Here is a 26,177-nt window from a genome sequence, read left to right on the forward strand (position 1 = left end):
GAATCGCGATGCATCGTTTCCAACATTTTTGCATCGGTATAATCCTATGTATTTATATAGAATTGTGTGTCGGCGAACACCTTTAGTATTTAGAAATGTGACCAATAATTTCATATTTAGATAGATTCCTCCTCTCAAACCGTTTCTTATGCGCGCTCTCATCTCCACTGCTGTCAGTGGCCGATTCTCGTCAAGTCTCTCGGCCAAGTTTTGCGCGAGTTGGAGGCGTCAACACGATTTTCCAAGAAAGATAGTTGCAATTTGACAAGACCAATGCAATTGGCAAGATGTGTCGTGCTGCTATAAAGTACACAGGCAGCACGGCTAATTTAGGTAGTCACCTGAAGAGGCTACATGGTATTTGTGTGGAGACGTCTGCCTCCCCCTCGGATTCAGCTATGGCTACCGTCAGTGGCTAGCTCCACCGGTACACCTAGCAGAATAGGAAGCTATTCTTTGAGAAACAAATCCCTGTTGTGTATGACAAAGTAAGATGAGAGATAGCTGAGTCATTGAGAAAAACCTTAAAGTAGTACTTATGAGTTCAATTTAGTGTGTGAGGTGTTATGACAGTGTTTACAGCAGCGTGTGACTGCCAGTAATAGTTTACCCTTTTTTCTATTCAGAAAACACATACAACAGGAAAGAAGGAGGCAAGGTTTAAGGCAAGGTCCAGGCCTGATTTTATTTTATCTTTTGTCAGAGACATCGCAATAGGGGTGAATCGTAACGTATCGCATTAGTAGTTGCTTTCATGTATCTTTAATGTATCGGATCGTTGGCAGTGCATCTAGATGTGTATCGCATTGTCCTCAGTGATGGAGATGCACATCCCTAATCTGGTGGGCCACCAGCTGCATTAAGTACTGTAGTGTATCTGCTCCTCTTGGACAGCACCAGAGTTACCAGTCATAACATGACTTTGCAAAGTCATGTTATGCACCGATATCAAACGAAATTCGCTGCTAATGGAGTTTACTTAAAACTGTAGACATGCTAGTCAGAGAAATGCGGGACTGTTGTACAAATTAGCACTGTAACATTCGCATACCAAACTAGCGATTTTTAGAAACTTTTCAATTGGGAAAATTGTTGCAAATGTACAGGACTTTGTATCCCAAAAAACAAGACTTTCATCAATTTTTTATCAATTAATTAAAAAATATTACATTTATCAGACTCTGGATGATCTGGCCGCCATTGTTGCCGGTCGTGCAGTATTCACATAGCCCTTGGTTTCAAGTAAGCTCCTGATTTTACTTGGTTTTAAGGGGAGTATACCCCTTCGTCTTAGCCCTATCCCTAGCTCATAAAGAGTATTAGGCCGAATCCCAATACTCCCCCTCACCCCTTCCCCTTAGCCCTTCCCCTTAACTTACCCCTTCCCCTTGGCCCTCGAAACTAAGGGGTAAGGGCTACATAGCCCTAGGAAATGGGACACCACTTGGTTACAGGTACGTCATCTAGCACGTATCGAAATCTCCAAAGCAAGTAGTGTTATGCACTGATTTAAACGAAATTCGCTGCTAATGGAGTTTACTTTAAACTGTAGACATGCTAGTCAAAGAAATGCGGGACTGTTGTGCAATTCAGCACTGTAATATTAGCGTACCAAACTAGCGATTTTTAGAAACGTTTCAATTAGGAAAATGGTTGCAAATATATATGTTCATGACTGTATATAACACAAAACAAGACTGTCATAATTTTTTTATCAATTAATTAAGCCGAAAATATTATATTTAGCGGACTCTCTGGATGATCTGGCCGCCATTGTTGCCGGTCGCGCAGTTTTCACATAGCCCTCGGTTTCAAGTAAGCTCCCGACCTCACTTGGTTTTAAGGGGTGTATACCCCTTACGGTGCTTCACACTGCAGACTTTTTTACCGCTCTGCAATGCTGGCCTTCCCACAGTGCTCCACGCTCGGGGGCGTGTTAAAAAAGTTAAGAGTTGTAGTTCTCTAAGGTCACTGTTGTAGTTTGTGTAAAACGGTGTCATGGACAAGTGTGCAGACTTGGGTTCATTTATTTACAATAGCGATCATTATTGATATATAGGTGCTCTTGTCTTGATCAAAATACAGCTTTTACACGGCATGATGCAAGGAATCAGATACGCTGACTAGATGTTGCATGATCGTGTCAACTATAGGCTATAGGCTACAGCACTGTACAGCACTTAAAACATTTTTCCAGTAACATTCGCTAGGTTATGTCCACTACACATTTACTGTATGGCTAGCGAGTGACTGCCAACCAGAATTTCAACGTTGAATGTCAATCGTGTGACGGGTAATAGACTACTGTAGCTAGACTAGTAGTATGCGGCTAGCACAGAAGAAAGTTAGAGATAAGTTACGTACTGTAGCTAGCTAAAGTGACGAGACTGAATTTAACACACCAGGGACATCGACAACCTCGGCAACCCTGCGCCAGTTATACATTTTTTGTTAACGTCTCTTTAATCGTACAGAGGCGTATAAAACAAGACTGAGTGCGTAGACACACATACGATGAGTTGCTCTTCCATCTTGAAATTGTCAAACCTAGAAATGTTTACCATGACGAGAAACAAGAAACCAGCCCGATTGGCCATCGCTGGCGTTTTCACGCTCCTCATTTACATAAAGTTGAGAAAATCCAACTTTCGCCGCCCCGCTCGCCTTCCCACAATACCCTACGCGGGCGTCAACGCCTGGTTTCATTGAAAATGAATGGGAAGCCGACGCCCCGCTCTGCCCGCCCCGCTGCAGTGTGAACGCACCGTTAGTCTTAGCCCTTCCACTAGCTCAAAAAGAGTATTGGGACACCACTAGCTCTCACGGGAACGCGCAAAACGAAGGGGAAGGGGTAAGGGGAAGGGGTAAGGGGGAGTATTGGGATTCGGCCTTAGGACACCACTAGCTCTCACGTGAACGCGCAAAAGTAAGGGGTAAGGGGTAGGGGGAGTATTGTGATTCAGCCTAATACTTGACAGATGCATTCAAGATTAATCATGAACGACTGTAAATCAATATAAAATGTAGCTCCAGTAATGCATTATAAACAATTGATCCCTACTGCAGCCTGTGCCAAAATGAGTTAAATAATGCAGCATGTGTGCATGTTTGTCCCATTTCATTTTACATCAACATATGGATGCCATTAAATAAACATATTTGCTACTCTCCACCAGCCTGTATCATTGTAATTAAAGGAAACTTTCAAATCAATGCACTGTGTAAAATCTCTGTGTGAAGCATCAGAAAATAATCTGAAAACCCCGTTTCGGCAACAAACTTACCTTATCAAGTTCTCCATGGACTGCTCTTTGACTTTGATGTCTACAGAAAATTGAGAGAGGAAAATAAAAGAAAAAAATGATTGTCAGAAACTTTAACAAGCAACAAACTTTTTCCTTATATAGGCCACATCTTGTCAGTGGGTACTTTGGGTAGTTAGTGCTCAATTTAGGAACAATACTTTCCATATGAATTAAGTAGAGTTGAATTAACTTCCATTTTTTGTTTTTAACAGAAATGTCTAATTGTACACAGAAACATGACACATGGAGTCCCTCCATTATAGTAAAGTGCCCATGAAGCAACCGGTGAATAAGTTGATTGATTCAGTGTCAACTTAATTACTGTTCGTGCACAACGGTAAGCAGTCTCATCACAGTTTTATAAAGAGATTTACTGCACATCCACATGGATTTTGTAAATTTTTTTTTTTTTTTTTTGCATTTAGCAGACACTTTTATCCAAAGCGACTTCCAAGAGATAGCTTTACAAAAGAGCATAGGTCACTTATCATAACAACGAGGTAGTCCCAAACACTGCAAGCAGCCAAAACATGAAGCATACATGTTGAAAAACTAAACAAGTGCCAAAGGGAAGACCCATAAGAGCATGCAGTTATACAAGTTACAAATTAAAACAACATGAACCCCAAAAAGTGCAAGACTGTACCTGTAGAAGAACAATCAACAGTAAAATATTTCACAGCGAGTACAAGAGTTCAAGAGTTAACTTCGTAATAACTAACCTACAAGAGCAACAAGTCTCTCAATGAGAGTCATTGTGATCCAGGAGGAAACTAACATCAGGTCCAATCAAGCAAGCATTCCTAAGTGCTGTTGTACTCCCGGAACAAGTGCGTCTTGAACCTTTTCTTGAAGGTGGGGAGAAAGTTAGTGTCCCTGATGGAGGTGGGGAGCTGGTTCCACCATTGGGGGGCCAGGCAGGAGAAGAGCTTGTGTTGGGACTTGGACTTGAGCGGTGGGACCACCAGGCGGTTAATTCACAGATACAGTGTTTCCGCTATGCATGGGCGGCGCTAGGGAGGGGCTAGCAGGTGCTTCAGCACCCCAAAGAAAGACCAAAGCACCCCCATAGCACCCCCCAAAATATTGATAATTTATTATTAGTATTCAGGCCCGGAGTGGCCATCGGGAGAATCGGGAGAATTCACAGTGGGCCGCTCTGCCCGCTCATGAATTGGTCCAGCAGATCGTCTGCTTTCTCTTTGTTTTTTTACCGAATAAAACCGAATACACCGAATAAACACCGAATAAAACAATGTGTTAAGTTACTGTGTGACTGATAAGTAAGCTAATAGGCTAAACTAGATTTTAATCAAAATAAACGCATGATCAGACCGTGGATTAAAAAGTGCAGTTCAGCTGTTGCACATGCTCTCTTTCTCAAACACAAGTGCGTACCAAATTTGTTGCCACGGAGGCAACCCTAAACAATCATGTATTGTTGTAAAGTTAGCAAGATTAAGCTGATGCAAAAAGAACTAGAGAGGGTACAATTTCTGCGGAAATTATAGGGTGTGCTTGTTTGCGTCGGTTGCAGGTGGGTCCGTTTTCCCTTCTAGTGATATTTTCAAGCATTTAGCCTGCTCATATTGCATAATTCATTAAGAACACCCTTTGAAACAAGCGAACACCCTTTGAAACAAGCTACTGTAACAATGTTGTCACTGGGAGTATTTCAGAAGGAAGTGATCTGGAGAACGATTGGGTGTGAACTTGAAATGCAGCGTTTCTGCAAATGTCGTTGTGTTTTGTGCTAATGCTGCGGTGTTCTCAGCTAATGCTGCAGTGTTCTCGGCTAATGCTGTTGTGTTCTTGGCTAATGCTGCTGTGTTCTAGCCTGATGTTGGTGGTGTGAACCAATGCTGTTGTGTTGTAAGTAGTAGATTGTTTTTGAAATGTAGCGTTTTTATAAATGTTTCGTTTTTGTTAATGTCGTTGTGTTGTGTGTTAATGTTGTTGTGTTTTCAACTTTTGTTTGCTTCGCTAATGTTGCTGTGGTGTGCATCCGTGGGCCACCGTAAAAAACAAAGGTGTCCAAGCCAGACTCCTGGAAATGAATCCAAGCTACGTGGGGCTCACACATTGAACCTGGTTGTGGCTGATGCTGCTAAAAGATCTGTCGGTGCCACAGGTTACTTTGGCATCTTACACAAACTGTACACCTCGTTCTCAGCCTCCACACAGCAATCAGCCATCCCCAAAAAACATGTGGACATAACTTTGAAGATGTGGAACTTCTAGCCTATAGGCTTGAGCTACTCAATGGGTTACATGTTGTTGCTTAGCCTTTTCAATTTAACAACCTTTCAGAATGACAAGACAGATAGTATATAATTGGCAGTGGATGATATACTGGTTGAGAATGTCTATTGTTAATAACTAGGGCTGTAAAATGATTAAACATTTTAATAAAATTAATCACAGGTTCCTGTGAATTAATCATGATTAATTACATATTACTGATTTTCCGAATTTTTGTCATTAGTGTGCATCTTTGATTTTGCGGTACCTTGATGCTCGAGTCACCCGTTGCCACTCGCAAAACTTTGGTGAACCCCTCGTCCTCAACAATATCAATCGGTCTACAGCTTTTTGTAATACATTTGGCAACTGTGCTAGTCCCCTTGTCACAGGCAGACTTAGTGAGGGCCCTACGCTGTTCAGTGAGGGTGGTTTGGCGCATTCTACTTGAACTCCCCTCGCCGACCAACGCATGCTTCGCGTTGAGGTGGTATAGGTTACTTTGGGCTGGTATTGCTTCGGTGAAACGATAACTTTCAGTCATTTAGCATTCAGTCATTTAGCAGATGCTCTTATCCAGAGTGATAACGTCTTCCCGCAGAGTGTGCATATCACTTTAGTTTTATTGGATGTCGCATCTTAGTTTTTTTGGAACACGAACTTCTCAGAAGTTGCAGATGGTGGAATTGTGGGTATATTACGTTAAATGCATTAAACAAAAATAACAAATTAATCCTGTAATTTAATCATAACGCATTAACGCGTTATTTTTCACAGCCCTATTAATAATGCGTTAACGCAATCTCACTTTAACGCGACAAAAAATTGTGCTGTTAACGCAGGTTTCTTTTTGACCCCGGGAATCACCTGTCGTCACATAACTTTGACTGTCGACAGTAGTTGAATGATGGACAGAAGGCTTTTAGATGGGAAGTTCCATATCAAAAAGTTCCGAGATGGCTTGGTTGACAAAACTAAGGCTGTGTGTACTGATTGTCAGGCTGAGTTTAGTTATCACTGGAGTACTTCCAGCCTAAATTATCACATGCAAGCAAAGCACACATTTAGCAGCAGCATTAGCAGCATTATCAGCAACCAGCTGACTGGGCTCAACAAAATACAAACTGTATTGTTCAATATTAAGGGCAATCTGTAGTTGCTTAAGCATCTGAAGTATGTTTGAGTGAGATTTTAATATTATGGAACAGGATATCGTAGTAGGCTATGAGACATGTCTTAAATGTATTTTATATTCCAGAACAAGTCTAATTTTGTGTTTTGTAGAAGGCTTTGTGTTTATTATACAGCATAGTATAGTTTTTGAGTGAATAAAACTTCCTGCATTTCCTTTCCTTGCTCTCCCTCCGTCTCTGTCACTCACGCATCTTTGTCACATATGCACACAGTCACAATGTCAGCACACGTTAGCAACGATGCATACCTACGCCATTCTAGTAAGACCGACAGCTTTATCAGCGAACCTTCAGCATTAGTGTCGTAGCTAAAGGTCAAGGAAAGTTGCCACTACTTTTCGCTAGGTACCTACAAACATGTCTTAATCGAAGGTTCCCCTTTGTTCTTTTGGAGAGAAGTCTCAGGAGCTAGCTATAGGGCTGCAACGATTAGTCGACGTTATCGACAACGTCGATGATAAAAAATTAGCGACAAATATTTCTGTTGTCGACAAATCGTTTGATCTCATAGGACCTATTTTAAGTGCCTGCAATAACGTGATTTGACCAGTGCGGTGCTGTAGCGCTAGACTAATGCAGGCCTCCCGTATGATATCCAATAGAAGAAAACAGCGGTAAACATTTTTGGGTGTAAACGGGCCTGAAAAAGTATTGTGTGGGAAAGTTTCACCAAAGATCCCATTAAAAATACTGTAATATGTAAGGTGTGCAAGGCAGAACTTGTTTTCCATGGTAGTGTAAGGCTGGGTGTCAAACCTGCCCCCATCTCTCATATGCTAAAGTCTGGAGTTTCTGGACGGTCTGAACTTGATGGCTCTCACACCCCATTCAAGATGAGGTCTGATTGGTTGTTCTTGTGTATAAAGAGAATTGTAATGCATTGTTCTGTGGATTCTTCATCTCCTGAGACCTTCTCCTCAGTTATTCCTTGTCCTACTGTCCTACTCCTTGCTCACCTCTTGCTTTCTCTCTGATTTAACTACTGATCTAACTACTAAGATGGCGCCGGTGAGGGCGGCCGTGGTTGCGAAGTGCGCTCTGTTTTGTCTGTTAATTCAGTGTTCTGCCAAGATTTCCGGGGTTCTCTAACAAGAGAAGTACTTCTGAACATAAGGACCACAACTCCTGTGGACTTATTTCCCACTTTTCTGCTTCCAGCGGCAGATTTAGTGGGAATTCTTGCCAGTGCCGCGCTAGGCTTTGCTCATGCAGTGAAACGCCGTAGAAGGGGAAAGCGAGCGGGAGCACTAGTTCGGCTACGCAGACGTGGAATCCGAACAGTGCTTCCAAGTTTTTTCCTCTCCAACGTACGTTCACTGTGCAATAAAATGGACGAACTTCAGCTACTGATGGTGAAAAACAGAGACTTTCTTTCATCTTCGGTTTTGTGCTTCACGGAGACATGGCTGTGCGATTTGATCCCGGACACCGCCTTACATCTCGCAGGCTTTCAACTCGTGAGAGCTGATCAGGACACTGCACTCTCTGGCAAAACCAAAGGCGGTGGTATTTGTTTCTACATCAACAGTGGCTGGTGTGTAGATGTGACATTGATTCTGCAACATTGTTCTCCCGATCTGGAATACTTTTTTATAATCTGTAAACCTTTTTACTCGCCACGAGAATTAGCGTCGCTCATTTTGGTTGGAGTTTACATGGCGCCGGGCTCACAGGTTAAAGATGCCCAAAGCACGCTCGCCGACCAGATTCTGAGTGTGTAGCGAGCAAACCCGGATTCCCTTGTTACTGTACTCTGCGACTTTAAAAAGCCACAAACTCAGCCACGAACTCCCTAAATACAGACAATTCATCAAATGCCCAACCAGAGAAGAGAACACTCTGGATCACTGCTACACTACAATCAGTAGAGCCTACCATGCCGTCCCTCGTGCAGCACTGGGCCACTCTGACCATACCATGGTCCATCTGATTCCTGCATACAGACAGAAATTAAAGCTCTGTAAACCTGTTGTGAGGACATCAAAACAGTGGACCAGTGAGGCTATGGAGGATCTGCGGGCGTGCTTGGACTGTACTGACTGGGATATGTTTACGTCTGCTACCAACAGTCTGGATGAACTCACTGAGGCTGTGACATCATACATAAGCTTCTGTGAGGACTGCTGTATACCAACATGGTATACCAGCACGGCCAACAGGTCTTAATGACTACAGACCCGTCGCCCTGACCTCTGTGGTAATGAAGTCTTTTGAGCGCCTTGTGCTGGCACACCTCAAATCCATCACAGACCCCTTTCTGGACCCACTGCAGTTTGCCTACAGAGCCAACAGGTCTGTGGATGATGCTGTTAACATGGCCCTCCACTTCACCCTACAGCATCTGGACTCCCCAGCATCCTACGCCAGGATCCTGTTTGTGGACTTCAGCTCTGCTGATGAAACAAAAGTTCTGTACGTCTTCAGTCACTTCTCAAAATTTAAAAACAGCACTGGAACTCAGCAGGGTTGATGCAATGTTTTATTGGTTCTCAGGTAACAAAGATTGCCAATAGAACGTGAGCGTGATCAGACTGAAGTTTTCTCCGGACAATTTAACTTATATAGTCTTCTCCCCATTGTATGTTAATATGGTACGATATTTTGTTGGTTTCGTAGACATTAGGTAATCTTACAAAGCCGATCCCTTGTCTCAGGGGATTCAAAACAGGTACTTTCCTACATAGACACTTCTTCCAATTAGGCTCTTTCTGACCTTGAACAGCCAGCTGCATTCGGCTTCTGGGCGTAAGGCCACAAATATGACTCATAAGTTACAGCTATGCGTCCTGGTCCTTTATGAAAGCATACACATGCTCCTCTCCCCCACTCATCCTTTAATTATTCAAACCTTATTTTTAGGCTTCATGTCTCCAACTATTGTTTAGGAATAACAATAATCAGCAAACAGCTTTGCATCTGGTTTCCTATAATATAGCATGTAGGTGATTACAAGTTTCATTGAATCCATAATCATTAACCATATTCATAATTACAACAGTATGGTGTTTTTTTTTCTACAACACTGCCTTCAACACCATCATCCCCGCCCTACTCCAGGACAAGCTCTCCCAGCTGAACGTGCCCGACTCCACCTGCAAGTGGATCACAGACTTCCTGTCTGACAGGAAGCAGTGCGTTAAGCTGGGAACACAAGTCTCTGACTCCCGGTCCATCAGCACCAGATCTCCTCAGGCTGCGTCCTTTCTCCTCTGCTCTTCTCCCTGTACACCAACAGCTGCACCTCGAGTCATCCGTCTGTCAAACTCTTGAAGTTTGCGGAAGACACCACCCTCATTGGGCTCATCTCTGACGGGGACGAGTCTGATTACAGGTGGGCAGCTGACAACCTGTTGTAGCCAGAACAACTTAGAGCTCAATGCTCTTAAGACAGTGGAGATGGTTGTGGACTTCAGGAAGAACACAGCCCCACTCACCCCCATCACCCTGAGTGACTCCCCAGTCAACACTGTAGAGTCCTTCCGCTTCCTGGGCACCATCCTCTCCCAGGACCTCAAGTGGGAACTGAACATCAGCTCTCTCACCAAAAAAGCACAACAGAGGATGTACTTCCTACGGCAGCTGAAGAAATTCAACCTGCCAAAGACAATGATGGTGCACTTCTACACAGCCATCATTGAGTCCATCCTCACTTCTTCTATCACCATCTGGTACGCTGCTGCCACTGCCAAGGACAAGAGCAGACTGCAGCGTATCATCCGCACTGCTGAGAAGTTGATCGGCTGCAATCTGCCTTCCCTCGAGGATCTGCACACCTCGAGGTCACTGAGGCGAGCGAGGAAGATTGTGGCCGACCCCTCCCAACCCGGACACTCCCTGTTCCAGCTACTCCCCTCCGGCAGAAGCCTGCGGTCCATCAAGACCAAAACCTCACGCCACAAGAACAGTTTCTTCCATCCGCTGTTGGCCACTTTAACAAGACCAAAGACTCACACTGACTTTAAATCACATTCTGCACAATGACACCATGCACATTGAAATTTGCACTATTGTATCGTTGCACTATCTGTATCTTTTGGTATTTTTAGGTTAAATTGTAAATTATGGCTACTTTTTTTATTTTTTATTCCCCTTAGTATTAGCCAGACCCCCCTTAGTATTAGCTAGACTTTGCTCCTTTTGTATAGTTAGTCCACATATTTAAGTTTCAATATTCCTATATGTTTAATGTATGCACCTCCCTGCCAAAGTTAATTCCTTGTTTGTGCAAACATTCATGGCGAATAAAATCCCTTCTGATTCTGATTTACAATGACCATGGTAGAGTAGGTAAGATTGAAAGCTTTCATATTGTAACATGTTTGCCTTGTAATTGATTTCATTCATTTGCAAAGTTATTAAATGCGTTTTTCATTTAACCGTACTTTGACCATTCTTGCTCTGATTTGACCCATAGAGTCAAATACCTGAAATTCTATTGGTATTGGCATTATTTGGTTCATGCTAATACACTGTTCAGTTTCCCATCTTCCTTTAAACCATAGGGGAATTAGTTTAGGTTGTTTGGACAATATTTAACCCCCTACAGTAGCACAACGTGTATGCATGAACATTTAAAACGAAAGCATTCCCGCACGAGAGGAGATGGAAACGGGGAGTCAGATGGCTGAGCAGTGAGAGAGTCGGGCTAGTAATCAGAAGGTTGCCGGATTGATTCCCCCCTGTGCAAAATGACGTTGAATCCTTGGGAAAGGCACTTCACCCTACTTGCCTCGGGGAGAATGTCCCTGTACTTACTTTAAGTCGTTCTGGATAAGAGCGTCTGCTAAATGACTAAATGTAAACGGCAGGAGGTGAGTGTGCTCAAGCTGGATGGCTAGTTAGCTACACCAGTTGATAATAACAAATTACGCAGTATTTCACAGATACTAACACCGTAGCAACATGTCCACAGACAGCAGTTATACAGTTCAGTGTATACGACCATTGTAATGAGACAAACAAAAAGCCAGTCCAGAAATTATACTGTTACTCACTGTTTTTCATTGAACCCTGTTGTCTTACAATAGATTTGTTTACATTCCTACTTTTTTTGTCTGTAATACAACTGACGTATTTTTGTTTATTTATCTTTTATATACTTTAAAGCAACATGATTGAAACAATGCATAGAGAGCATTTTTTATTTAGGTTGGACACAATTGGACAAAAAGAGATGTAATAGCCTGTTCAGTTGGCTCAAAGTGCAATACATATATTTTTGTTCAAAAGCTGAAGTGATTTCTTGGTTTGACTTATTAGTTAGAATAAAAATAACTCAATGTTTTAACAAATTGCAAAAGCTGAATTATTGTTCAAAGCTTTCTGATTAATCAAGGAAAAAATAAATGATTAGTCGACTAATCGATATAATAATTGTTAAATTAGTCGATTATCAAAATAATCGTTTGTTGCAGCCCTAGCTAGCTACTTACCCAGTGTCATGGAGCCGACCAGTTAAATAGTTATTTAGCACGTTGCTACCAACATATGCAGAAATTATTTGTTTGTTGTTGTTGATTTTGTGAAGGTGGGAATCATTTTGGATTAATATATAATATAATAAAGTTCTGTGTAACAAATTATTAACAAAGGAATTATTTCAACCCGCCACCCCCGGACTGACATGAAACAACCCACCCCCCGCCACAAATAGCTTTCTAATCTGTGGGAAACACTGAAATGCATTTATTAGTTATGTTTATCCTCTTTATGAAACATATTTGCATTTTACCATTAAAATTGTTGTTTGCGCTATGTCATGACACCGAATTGTGCTTACCAGACAACACACACATGTCCATGTGGTGATGCTACAGTCCAGAGCTGCCCTTAATTTGGTGTTGAAAGTGGCAACTGGATCATTGTCATGGGATAGCCCCACCTCTGGGGACGTTGTACGGTTGATATCCATTATCATTTTGACATTTTTAGCTGCTGCAGAGTCAAGATAACATTTCTTAACATTTACTTTAGTTCTGAAAAGTCTGGTAAGAAGCCAGGACATTGTCTTGGTGGCCTATACACAGTTACTGCCAGAAATCATGATATTCAAAAGAGGTAAAATTATCGAAGGAGATGCTCCTGTAGCTCAGGGCATCTGTAGTTATGGAGGCTGTCCCGCCTCCTTTTTCGCCACTTCTAATGGATTGAAAAAAGCTATAATTTGGAGGGGAAGCTTCAGAGCTGATGACACATTAATGTCAGCCAGGATTAAAACATAGTATACTTTATGTTCACAAACACAACTATTAATGAGTGACATTTTGCTTGATAGAGACCTAATATTCAAAATTGCCAATGAAATATTTTCTTGATGAAGGGACTGACTCAAAAGCACATTCATGCCCATCGGGAGCAATTTGGGGTTCAGAGTCTTGCTCAAGGATACTTCACCACATGTCCTGGGAGGAGTCGGGGATCGAACCAAGATTAGTCTATTTAGTCCGTAGATGTAAAGGGAACAAAACTTACTCTAGACTTGTCAAATGCAACTTTTATTTTACACAATGTGCTACTGCTCTTGCAAAACTCTCCATCCACACTGGGAACTGGAGTCCCAATGTTACAGTAATAGCCTACATAAAACCACAATAGATATTCTTAACCAGTATGATAGTATCCACTGCATATTATAGCCTTCACTGACTGTCAAGCAGTGGTGGAAAGAGTACTGAAAATGGGTACTTAAGTACAAGTACCGTTACATTGCTCAGATAATACTCAATTTACAAGTAAAAGTAGGGTTAAAAAGTAAAAGTACAAATTACTCTTCTCAAAAACTACTCAAAGTAACTAGAGTCCTAGTTACTTATTAACTGGTGATATTAAAAGATTTTTCTAAAAACCTTTTAATACATATCAGAGATCCATAGAGAAAATGGTTACTTTCCACCCCAAAATAATTACCTTTTTGATTAATGTTGATTAAAGTTTTTTTGAGATTAGAAGTTGAATTCTTGTAAAACAAAACCGAGATCAGCCATTTTAAATGACCATTTTAGCAAGTATTCAAAATGTATAGCTATAAAATCTGTGTACTACTACGAAATACATCTTCATATACTGCACATTATTAAATTAATAACCAATTCTGAACTTCAGGTTTAAAAGGTCTAATGACATGAACATCTCACAGGAGGTTATTTAACATTAATATGAGTTCCCCTAACCTGCCTTTGGTCCCGCAGTGGCTAGAAATGTTGATAGGTGTAAACCAAGCCCTGGGTATTATTCTCCGCCTTTGAGAAAATGAAAGCTCAAACGCTCGGTTTTGAAAATCTTCTCCTTATGTCGTCATAAGAGGGAAGGTTACATCCCCTTTCTCTGCTTTGCCCTTGCCTGCACAGAGAATTTGGCGCACCAATGAGAATATTAGCTACGACCGTGCGAACGCGATATTGTTTTTTCAGACATCATGGCTTGCAAACAACCGAAGCATGGCAGTTATGCCCGCCTCTTTCTTCCTCATAGCATTTAAAGCTAGAGACACAGAAACGGCACGTCCTGAGGAAAGTTCATTGTCGGACTGCTCGTATTGGCTGTAATTCTGCATCAAAGCTGAATTTCGGGAAAGAGACTTCAGGTACAGTATTAGGGGACCACTAAGGCCTATATAAAAGGATCCAAAAATAGCATGTCATGGGATCTTTAAAGCCCCATCACTAATATTCAATACTGTAGTACTCACCAAGCAGGCAAAGTGTGTGCATTCCCATGTTTCGATTCTTCTTGATTTTGTCATAGAAGCTCTCTGGTCTCCAGGTGTCGGTCCAGAATACAATTGACACCGTTTCTCCAAAATTGTACAACTGTTTAAAAGATTTACAAAAGAATATGCAGATTTCAATAATTCAATAAATTAAAAAAAAGAGTGTGGTTAGGTGTTCTTTTTGGCCATTTTATGTGGACCGCTCCTTAGAGCCTTTTAGGTGATGCCTGATTACCCGATGACCTGCAGGTTTTCTAAATACGACGTAAACTGAAGTATCACAGCATGCGCTTTCTGCGTGTTGGCCATGGCGCTAATAACATTACGTTTGCAAATGTACGTACATGAGGCCTTCTGTTATTTAGAAGCTGATTCGCGTTTAGGCTACAACCGATATTCAGCTGCTTTCAAAGGGACTGGCTAGGAAACAAAACAACACAAGAAGGTGGACATACTTTCAGATATATAGGCCGAATCCCAATACTCCCCCTTACCCCTTCCCCCTTCCCCTTCCCCTTCGTTTTGCGCGTTCCCGTGAGAGCTAGTGGTGTCCCAATACTCTTTTTGAGCTAGGGGAAGGGCTAAGACTAAGGGGTATACACCCCTTAAAACCAAGTGAGGTCGGGAGCTTACTTGAAACCGAGGGCTATGTGAAAACTGCGCAACCGGCAACAATGGCGGCCAGATCATCCAGAGAGTCCGCTAAATATAATATTTTCGGCTTAATTAATTGATAAAAAAATTATGACAGTCTTGTTTTGTGTTATATGCAGTCATGAACATATATATTTGCAACCATTTTCCTAATTGAAACGTTTCTAAAAATCGCTAGTTTGGTACGCTAATATTACAGTGCTGAATTGCACAACAGTCCCGCATTTCTTTGACTAGCATGTCTACAGTTTAAAGTAAACTCCATTAGCAGCGAATTTCGTTTAAATCAGTGCATAACACTACTTGCTTTGGAGATATCGATACGTGCTAGATGACGTACCTGTAACCAAGTGGTGTCCCATTTCCTAGGGCTATGTAGCCCTTACCCCATACTTTCGAGGGCCATGGGGAAGGGGTAAGTTAAGGGGAAGGGCTAAGGGGAAGGGGTAAGGGGGAGTATTGGGATTCGGCCATAGACCAGTGATTATTACACAAATGTATGTGTTTACTGATGTCAAATCTTCCAGCACATTGCAAATGTACAAGCCCTGTCTGGTGAATGATGATGCCTACAATTATGCCAAGTGGCTCAACCATTGTGCATGTAATGACTTCTGTTATGAACTAAATGTTTGTGCTGGTAAGACAATTTAACAGAGAACCAATATAGTACATTTGGATCAACATAACATATGCAATGTATAACGTAGGAAACAGCAGACAAATGAAGGCTACATAATCATTTGCATGAATGTAGGCAACCACAGCATTGGCCATTTGACTAGAATAGATGTGAAGGTTGAACAAGTACTTCAGAAATGTGAGAGAATTTCAATTGTGATCTGAGAAATATAGGTACCAAAACCACTGAGAAGAAATTGCATCACCAGCTGCATCACAGGCACTGCACTATCTATAATTCCAAAAATCTGTGTGCGCCAGCAATTTTATCAAGGGCACTGTGCATTATCCATTGTTCAAGTAATCTGTATGTGTTTCACTGACATCTTAATCACCTACTGCAACACGGTCGCTATGCACTGGTGCTGCTAGCTCTTCTTGTGTTGTTGTTATTTGTTAATGTTATATGTTATAGTGTTATGTTATATGTTATATAGGGCTGTGAAAAATAACGCGTTATGATTAAATTACAGGATTAATTCGTTATTTTCCTTTAACGCATTTAACGCATTTAACGCATTTAACGTAATATAACCACAATTCCCCTCCGTGAGTCACCACCTTACCGCGGTGGAGGGGTTTGCGTGTCCTAGTGATCCTGGAAGCTATGTTGTCGGGGGCTTTATACCCCTGGTAGGGTCTCCCAAGGCAAACAGGTTCCAGGTGAAAGACCAGACAAAGCGTGGCTCAAAAAACCAACCATGAAGAAACACAACAATGGTTCCCAGTTGCCCCTGCCCGGAAGCGGGTCACCGGGGCCCCCCCCTGGAGCCAGGCCCGGGGGTGGGGCTCGATGGCGAGCGCCTGGTGGCCGGGCCTTTTCCCATGGGGCCCGGTCGGGCACAGCCCGAAGAGACAACGTGGGACCCTCTTCCAGTGGGCTCACCATCCGCAGGAGGGGTCATGGGGGTCGGGTGCAGTGTGAGACGGGCGGCGGCCGAAGGCGGGGGCCTTGGCGGTCTGATCCTCGGCTGCAGAAGCTAGCTTTAGGGACGTGGAACGTCACCTCGCTGGCGGGAAAGGAGCCTGAGCTGGTGCGCGAGGTAGAGAGTTTCCGGCTAGATATAGTCGGCCTCGCCTCGACGCACAGCACGGGCTCCGGAACCAGTCTCCTTGAGAGGGGCTGGACTCTCTTCCACTCTGGAGTTGCCCTTGGTGAGAGGCGTCGAGCTGGGGTGGGAATACTTGTTTCCCCTCGGTTCGGTGCCTGTACATTGGGGTTCACCCCGGTGGATGAGAGGGTAGCCTCCCTCCGCCTTCGGGTGGGGGGACGGGTCCTCACTGTCGTTTGTGCTTATGCACCAAACGGCAGCTCAGAGTACCCACCCTTTTTGGAGTCTCTGGAGGGGGTGCTGGAAAGCGCTCCTCCCGGGGATTCCCTCGTCCTCCTGGGGGACTTCAATGCTCATGTGGGCAATGACAGTGAGACCTGGAGGGGCGTGATTGGGAGGAACGGCCCCCCCGATCTGAACCCGAGTGGTGTTCTGTTGTTGGACTTCTGTGCTAAACACGGCTTGTCCATAACGAACACCATGTTCAAGCATAAGGGTGTCCATATGTGCACCTGGCACCAGGACACCCGAGGTCTCAGTTCGATGATCGACTTCGTAGTCGTGTCGTCGGACTTGAGGCCGCATGTCTTGGACACTCGGGTGAGGAGAGGGGCGGAGCTGTCAACTGATCACCACCTGGTGGTGAGTTGGCTCCGATGGTGGGGGAGGACGCCGGTCAGGCCTGGCAGGCCCAAACGTAATGTGAGGGTCTGCTGGGAACGGCTGGCGGAACCCTCTGTCAGAAGGAGCTTCAACTCCCACCTCCGGGAGAGCTTCGATCATGTCTCGGGGGGGGCCGGGGACATTGAGTCCGAATGGGCCGTGTTCCGGGCCTCCATTGTTGAGGCGGCTGACCGGAGCTGCGGCCGCAAGGCGGTCGGTGCATGTCGCGGCGGTAACCCTCGGACCCGGTGGTGGACTCCGGAGGTGAGGGATGCCGTCAAGCTGAAGAAGGAGGCCTATCGGGCTTTATTGGCTGGTAGGACTCCTGAGGCAGCTGATGTGTACCGGCAGGCCAAGCGGAACGCGGCTCTGGCGGTCGCGGAGGCAAAAACCCGGGCATGGGAGGAGTTCGGCGAGGCCATGGAGAATGACTTCCGAACGGCTTCAAAAAGGTTCTGGACCACCATCCGGCGACTCAGGAGGGGGAAGCAGTGCTCTGTCAACACTGTATACGGTGGGGACGGTGCGCTGCTGCCTTCGACGGGGGACGTCCTGGATCGGTGGAAGGAATACTTTGAAGACCTCCTTAATTCCACCAACACGTTTTCCGACGTGGAGGCAGAGTCTGGGGACATCGGGGGGGGCCCTCCTATCTCTGGGGCCGAGGTCGCCGAGGTGGTTGAAAAGCTCCGCGGTGGCAGGGCCCCTGGGGTGGACGAGGTCCGCCCGGAGTTCCTTAAGGCTCTGGATGTTGTAGGGCTGTCTTGGTTGACACGACTCTGCAACATCGCGTGGACATCGGGGACAGTGCCTCTGGACTGGCAGACCGGGGTGGTGGTTCCCCTCTTTAAAAAGGGGGACCGGAGGGTGTGCTCCAACTTTAGGGGGATCACACTCCTCAGCCTCCCTGGGAAAGTCTATTCGGGGGTCCTGGAGAGGAGGGTCCGCCGGATTGTCGAACCTCGGATTCAGGAGGAGCAATGTGGTTTTCGTCCTGGCCGTGGAACAGTGGACCAGCTCTATACCCTCCGCGGAGTCCTGGAGGGTACATGGGAGTTCGCCCAACCAGTCTACACATGTTTTGTGGATTTGGAAAAGGCGTTCGACCGTGTCCCTCGGGGGCTCATGTGGGGGGTGCTCCGAGAGTACGGGGTACCGGATTCCCTGATCGGGGCTGTCCGGTCCCTGTACGACCGGTGCCAGAGTTTGGTCCGCATTGCCGGTAGTAAGTCGAACTTGTTTCCGGTGAGGGTTGGACTCCGCCAGGGCTGCCCTATGTCACCGATTCTGTTCATTACCTATATGGACAGGATTTCTAGGCGCAGCCAGGGTGTTGAGGGGGTCCGGTTTGGTGACCTCAAGATCGGGTCGCTGCTTTTTGCAGATGATGTGGTCCTGTTGGCTTCATCGGGCCGTGACCTTCAGCTCTCACTGGAGCGGTTCGCAACCGAATGTGAAGCGGCTGGGATGCGAATCAGCACCTCCAAATCTGAGGCCATGGTTATCGACCGGAAAAGGGTGGAGTGCCATCTCCGGGTCGGGGAGGAGATCCTGAACCAAGTGGAGGAGTTCAAGTATCTCGGGGTCTTGTTCACGAGTGAGGGAAGAATGGAGCGCGAGGTCGACAGGCGGATCGGTGCGGCGTCCGCAGTGATGCGGGCTCTGCATCGGTCCGTCGTGGTGAAGAAGGAGCTGAGTCGAAAGGCGAAGCTCTCTATTTACCAGTCGATCTACGTTCCTACCCTCACCTATGGTCACGAACTATGGGTAGTGACCGAAAGAACGAGATTGCGAATACAAGCGGCCGAAATGAGCTTTCTCCGCAGGGTGTCCGGGCTCTCCCTTAGAGATAGGGTGAGAAGCTCGGTCATCCGGGAGGGGCTCAGAGTAGAACCGCTGCTCCTCCGCGTCGAGAGGAGCCAGCTGAGGTGGCTCGGGCATCTGATTAGGATGCCTCCTGGACGCCTCCCTGGTGAGGTGTTCCGGGCACGTCCCACTGGGAAGAGGCCCCGGGGAAGACCCAGGACACGCTGGAGGGACTATGTCACTCGGCTGGCCTGGGAACGCCTCGGGGTCCCCCAGGAAGAGGTGGTGGAAGTGGCCGGGGAGAGGGAAGCCTGGGCCTCCCTGCTTAGGTCGTTGCCCCCGCGACCCGATCCCCGGACAAGCGGAAGATGACGCGAGACGAGAGAGACGAGATAACCACAATTCAACCCAATCTGCAACTTCTGGATGAGAAGTTTGTGTTCCAAAAAAACTAAGAGGGAACATCCACAAAAATTTAAGTGATATGCACACTCTGCGGGAAGACGTTATCACTCTGGATAAGAGCCTCTGCTAAATGACTGAATGTTAACGTTTCACCGAAGCAATACCAGCCTTAAGTAACCTATACCACCGCGAAGCGTGCGTTGGTCGGCGAGGGGAGTTCAAGTAGAATGCGCCAAACCACCCTCACTGAACAGCGTAGGGCCCCCACTAAGTCTGCCCGTGACAAGGTGACTAGCACAGTTGCCAAATGTATTGCAAAAAGCTATAGATAGATTGATATTGTTGAGGACGAGGGGTTCACCAAAGTTTTGCGAGTGGCAACGGGTGACTCGAAGATCAAGGTACCGCAAAATCAAAGACGCACACTAATGACAAAAATTCGGAAAATCGGTAATATGTGATTAATCATGATTAATCCAGAGAAACCTGTGATTAATTTGATTCAAATTTTTAATCATTTCACAGCCCTATTGTTATAGTGTTATGTTATATGCTATAGTGTTACAGGGCTCTACAGTGCGAGCATTTCACTCGCATTTGCACCTAATAACAGGTATGTGCGAACTAATAATTTACGAGCACAATGCGCAAGTGACATGCTGTTGTCAATACACGAAACAACAGCGCGATGAAGTGAAGCATACCATTGATTTTGCATGGAAAGCAAATAACGGGGTCACGACTGCACAATGTGAACATAACATAATGAAGCGCGAGTGACAATTCTCAACCAATGGACCAGAGCCACATAAAGAGATTTACGACACTCTGCTGTCAACCTGTCTGAATGGTTTTCAACGAGACAGACAGTAGCAGCATCTCGATTTACTGACATTTTCGGTATATTAAACACATAATATCAATTGGTTACTGGTGTGTTGTATTATGTATATGTCTGATACTTTATTAACATTTATGTAATACATTAACTAAATGCTACAACACGAGGCAGCAATATTGTCAAGCAGAGCTAGAAATGGCTATGCTAGCTACCATACTGTAGCTCACACCAGCTCAATTTAAGACAAGAAAAAAGTTTGGTAAATAGAACAGAATATACAAGGCAACCAATTGCATCCAACAAACCATTTTATGATGCAATATGTTCAGTGAGAGGTTCAAGTTTGTTTTTAGTGAGTGGACCTTAAATTCCTTCCGAGCGCCGACAGCTAGCTGGACGATAGGGGACCCCTAAATATGCAATTGATTGTTGATAGCTCTAATCACATGTGCATTTAGAATCTAACAAGCTATATCTTACAATACACTTGAAGTAAAGCTGGCTATATAAAAATCAAAACATGTCGTCTTTTCGAGACCTAAAAAATGCGTCCGGCGGGGATTCCAAAGTTGTCCGGGATTTTGCCTCGACGGAAATTTGTGTTTTGTGTGGGTCTTTCACAAACTATTGCGCCATTCATGCTCAGTGTTAAGAAGCAAGTTAGCTGGTAAATTGATCAAATTACTGCATTATTTTAAAACTATTTTCAAAATCAGCTAACTTGATTCGTAACAATGAACAGGAATGGGGTTGAACATTGCAAAATACAATGTTTGGGACTATAGGTCGCAAATGACACGCTTTACTTCTGCCTTCTTTGATTACACTACAATGGAAGTCTATGGAAGTGTCCCAACTCTCTTTTTATATGGCTCTGTGTCTACCTAGCTTTCACTACCAAGCCTTTTAATCCGTGGCGTGCATACATAGTCTATAATGTTCCAGTATTTTAAGAAAATATTAACTATAACTAGATACATGTTTCTTAAACAATTTGTTCTAGTTCTATCAGAGTAAAAGTAGCTAGTTGTCTAGCATTAACTGTTAAGTCAGTGGCGTTGTTAGACATAAAACTGTACTGGGGCACAGGCCCCCATTTATATCCCTTCTTCCAAGTTTGTTGTGCACAATGCACTATTAGGTGAAACTCCCCTTGCTTAACCCACTATATAACAGTTCAGGGAAGCAAGCTTATCAGCTTTGGCAGGGACATCTATAGTTAATGCAAGCTTTGTGTTTTTGGTTTGTTAAAGCTCAAACTTAAGATTTTACCGGGGCACAGCAGATTTATACTGGGTACGTGCCCTTGTAAAAAGGGTTTAATTACCCCCATGTTAAGTTATATTTAATAAACGAAAACAATAATAAAAAAAAACACTGTGCTCCTAAATGTCTTTGTGTGCTCCAAAAAAAAATCATTTAGGAGCACATTTACTCCTTGGTGAAAACATTAGCGTAGAGCAATGTGTTATATGTTATTTTGGTATTTGTTACTATGTTACTTTGAAATTGTATCTACTGTGTAGATGTTGCTGGCCAAGTCTTAAGAATTTCGCTGCACTGAAGCAATTTGGTGTATGCAACAATAAACTTTGATTGATTGATAGTCTAATGTTTAAAGTTTCCAGTCACATTGTCAAACATTGAAAATGTTGTTAAACAAAAAGTACACCTCAGAGCACTAGCAAGGTAGGAATTGTGAGTTGTGTTACAGACTCAGAGGCGTAGTATAGGCTGTAACTTTTCAGTCATCTACCTTTTTTTTATATGATTAATTCACTCATTTTATTTTTATATTAAACTAATTTTGAGATGGCCAACTTTTTTTTGTGCAAATATAAGCTATTCGTTTGTGAAAGCCTAATCTAAGCCCAATTACTTGCACTTAATGTAATTTTGTTAAATTGTCCTTTCTCTGCATGGAATCTGCAATCAATATAATCACGAAAGCCTATCCCACTTTCAGTAAATGTCTCATAAGTTGACATCAATCTAGGGCTGCAACAACAAATCGAGTAAAATCGATTATTAAAAGCACTAGCAACGAATTTCATTATCAATTCGTTGTGTTGGGCAATTATTATGCCACTCAATATGTCGCAGAGATGTTTGAGTATTTTTTTTTAAAGTGAGTTGAGTGCGGAGAGGAAGTAGAGGAAAGGCCATCGGAGAGACGTTGTTGAGTAACGTTGTTCTGAAACACATGGCTGGAGGCAGAGAAATCAGTACGACCCAAGTCATCCAAGGTGTGGGAGCATTTCACACTAAATACATCGAAACAGTGTGTTAATTGACCGAGGTGAAGTTAGTTTCATATTCGACATTCATCTCACATTCGAAAGACGCTACTTTGCAGCATCGTGTTAGGGACCAGGTGAAAACTACCCATACCAACCCATAATATTTTTAGGAATATAAAACCTCAAACAGACACCAGAGTATCTTAATGTCTGGTATACTTCCACAGCCTTTACCTTTTCAATGAAGTTTCAAATAAAATGATTGAAAATAACTCATCTTTGAAATGCATCTTTTAAATCTTAATTTTTTTCAAAATGTTGTAAAAAATGTTTAAATATACACCAGATTATTCTAGTCTGTAGTAGTCTGGCCTACTTCCACAACCTTTCAATTTTCGATAAAGTTTTAAACAAAACTCAAATAAATTGCTAATCTTGGAAAATAGCATTAAATCCACGCTAATATTAATACATTTTTCAAAATTGTGTGCCTGTTCGTGCACTGAAGATTTTTTGCACTGTGAATTTGTACGGTCAGTTCTGTTTATGAATAAAGGGTTGGAAATAAATGTTTTTTTGTTTTTGTTTTTTAATCCGCTTCATCGATTAATCAAAAAAAGAATCGACAGATTAATCGATTATTAAAATAATAGTTTGTTGCAGCCCTACATCAATCCAATCTTGCATGTTTTTTGTTGCTATAGAGTGTAAAGTAGGCTACGTGATGAATACCAAATGTTGTTAGCTGTCAAATACAGCTCGACTCAAAAAAAGCAGAAGGAGGACAGCACCGTTTGAATTTTTTTTGTTGTTGTTGAATAATCGTGATTTCAATATTGACCAAAATAATTGTGATTTTTCCCATAATCGAGCAGCCCTATGTACAATTGCCCCTAAGCACATAAGACCGTCTCTGACACATCTTTGAAGGTAAGATGCATGCTGGCCGGGCCAAGTAATTTACTCTTCATCTCAAACTAGAGAGATATTTATGACCTATGGAAATGTTTGACTTTTACTACTCTCATAAGACATTGCTAAATAACGGTGACTGATGGGACTTGAAGCACCAGATGTGTTATCATTGACTTAAAAATGTACTGTATATTTTAAAGTCCAGAATATGAACTTACCTGGAGCCCACAGCAACCAACTGCATTCAAGATGGAGGCATTGTGGATGACCCGGTATGGTATCCCAGCATTCACAGCTCTCAAGACCAAGTCACTGTGAGTGGTGGCTCTAAAAGAAGAGTTAACCAACTTCCATAGAAATATCTGTTGAACTGATCCAACATTTTCAATGGCAGTCACATTTATTTTAAATTAAATGTGCTACAAAACAGGACAGTACAATATCCCCTAATCCTTAACCAATATTTGTATTTATTAGTTTACCAATATTTTGTGAATATAATGATCATTTAAACAATGAAAATGGCCCTCTTTCCTTCCAACTTCATCAGTAAGTAGTTTTGGGAGGAATTTTAACCAATGACATATCAAAGAGCAGAGTTACATTTGTCAAAAGTTGCAAGTGTCCTTACACACTAAAAGGTAGGCAAATGTCTACCTCTATTACAATTACTGCCTACCAGCATCTGTTTGGCTGAATTTTATTCATTTTATAATATAAATATTGTAAATATGTTTTGATGATTTGATCTTCCAGTGGATGAGCCACACCACCTTTTTGGGGGCTTTGACACTCCTACCCTTCTGTGCAGACAGTGAAAATATGGACCTACTACAATGTAGAATCAGCATTAGTAATAAGTGCCCTTCAAAAATATTAGATATGGGGTAACAGAGCAAAGAACTCAAAACATCCAATTTAATCTGCATTCACACAAATGGTGTGCAGTACTCATTTCACACATGGGGAGTGAACATGTTTTAGTCTAGCAGTCAAAGACAACTCTTCAGGCAAAGGCGTTGCCTTTTCAGCTTGAGATATACAAGGTGTGGCGTGAGAGTGTGTGAAATGGTTGAAATGCGTGTCTCACGGCCAATGCGTGAGAGTTGGCAGCCCTGTGTTTGTCAAAAGTTTGCAGCATATTTGTAAATGCGTTTTTTTTTTGCGTGTTTAATGGCTGCATCTCCTTGGCTATATAGCGAGTTGCGCTATCCGTGAGTGTGCGCCATTTCGCGCTGTCACGTTTATATTTGCACTGTCGGGAAAAGGCATCTGTAACAGAACTGTATGGAAGACCCCTTTCCAGCTCCAGCTGCAGTTGTTGTTCACAGGTTGAAAAACTGGATCAGATAGAAAGTTATGTATTGCTAGGTGAGATGTTAGGTTAGCCAGTTGCCTCTTTTTATTTCCACTTGTTTTAAACAAAGTTGACATACCGGCTCGTTCGCGTTAATTGGCTCTCATCTCATTCGGCTTAAAGACAAAATGTTCCCACACCGGAGCTGAAGATTGCGGCTTTGAAACCAAGTCAATTTTTACTTGTTCTTCCTAACTAGCTGTAGATGTCACGTAACAGAACACTTTATAACACAGTGAGTTCACGCCTTCACCTGTCGGTGTCCGCTCTGTGTGTGGAGACGCTAGTCCCGCCTACGCTTTCGACACAGAAATCAGACAAGATGACTGAGGCAGCGGGATCAACTAAAATGTTGGTGACATTCGTTCTTATGTAAAAATTAATATAATCATTATTTATTATAATAAAAATTATCAGTTGCAATATATCGCAGCACCAAAAATTATTGCGCTCATTTCCATATACCGTGCGATAATAACTACTTACTAACCGAGAGTGAGGTCATGCCGGGAAATATCAAACTGAGGCTGGAACGTATCGACCGAGCGGTGGCGAGGTCGATACGGCAAAGCCGAGGTTTGATATTTCCCGGCATGACTGAACGGTCGAGGTTAGTAAGTAGTTTATTCTATGGCATTTTTAGCTTCTTTTCATTTTGTAAACGAAAATAAATGGTACCTCTAGGCTAATTGTAGCTAGTTCTCAAGTCTTCTCACGGTGTGTTTCATGTGTTGCCTAGCAACTCATTACTTTTGATAGAAAGCGGACAACTTGGTTCTGCTAAAATGGCTTTCATTTCAACACAAAATAACGACACAAGTGATTAAAAGAGTCTAGTCTTCATCCTCACTTTCGATGACAAATCTTTTCAGCATCATCTGGATAGTAAAACTCAGCAGCTGACTCGTCGCTCATTTTGAAGATGACGTCAGAGGGCAATACGGATCCGTATTGACCGCTGAGGAGGGCAATACGCGTCTGGCATGACTACCCATTAGCCAATCAGAAAACTCGTACCGTCGTTGCCATATAATAAGTCAATATATTGACTATCGCGACAGGCTTAGTCATTCGTTCATTGGGGGGGGTGCACCAACAGATAATATTTAAAAATTA

The 26,177-nt window shown here is 43.3% G+C and overlaps 1 protein-coding gene and 1 pseudogene across 1 annotated transcript in view; one reads left to right on the forward strand and one right to left on the reverse strand.

The window, feature by feature from the left end:
• Positions 1 to 26,177, reverse strand: part of dph5 (diphthamide biosynthesis 5) — a 61,968-nt gene that overhangs the window by 9,011 nt on the left and 26,780 nt on the right. The window contains exons 3-5 of the mRNA XM_084692382.1: positions 23,923 to 24,031; positions 14,427 to 14,547; positions 3,285 to 3,324 (exon numbers count right to left, since the gene is read on the reverse strand). Coding sequence (XP_084548508.1) covers positions 3,285 to 3,324; positions 14,427 to 14,547; positions 23,923 to 24,031 — 270 coding nt within the window. The remainder of the gene's footprint in view (positions 1 to 3,284; positions 3,325 to 14,426; positions 14,548 to 23,922; positions 24,032 to 26,177) is intronic.
• On the forward strand, positions 7,739 to 8,535 carry LOC146220956 (uncharacterized; annotated as a pseudogene).

Source organism: Hypomesus nipponensis, chromosome 26, assembly GCF_054491055.1.
Source record: "Hypomesus nipponensis isolate SF chromosome 26, ASM5449105v1, whole genome shotgun sequence".
Lineage (NCBI taxonomy): Eukaryota > Metazoa > Chordata > Actinopteri > Osmeriformes > Osmeridae > Hypomesus > Hypomesus nipponensis.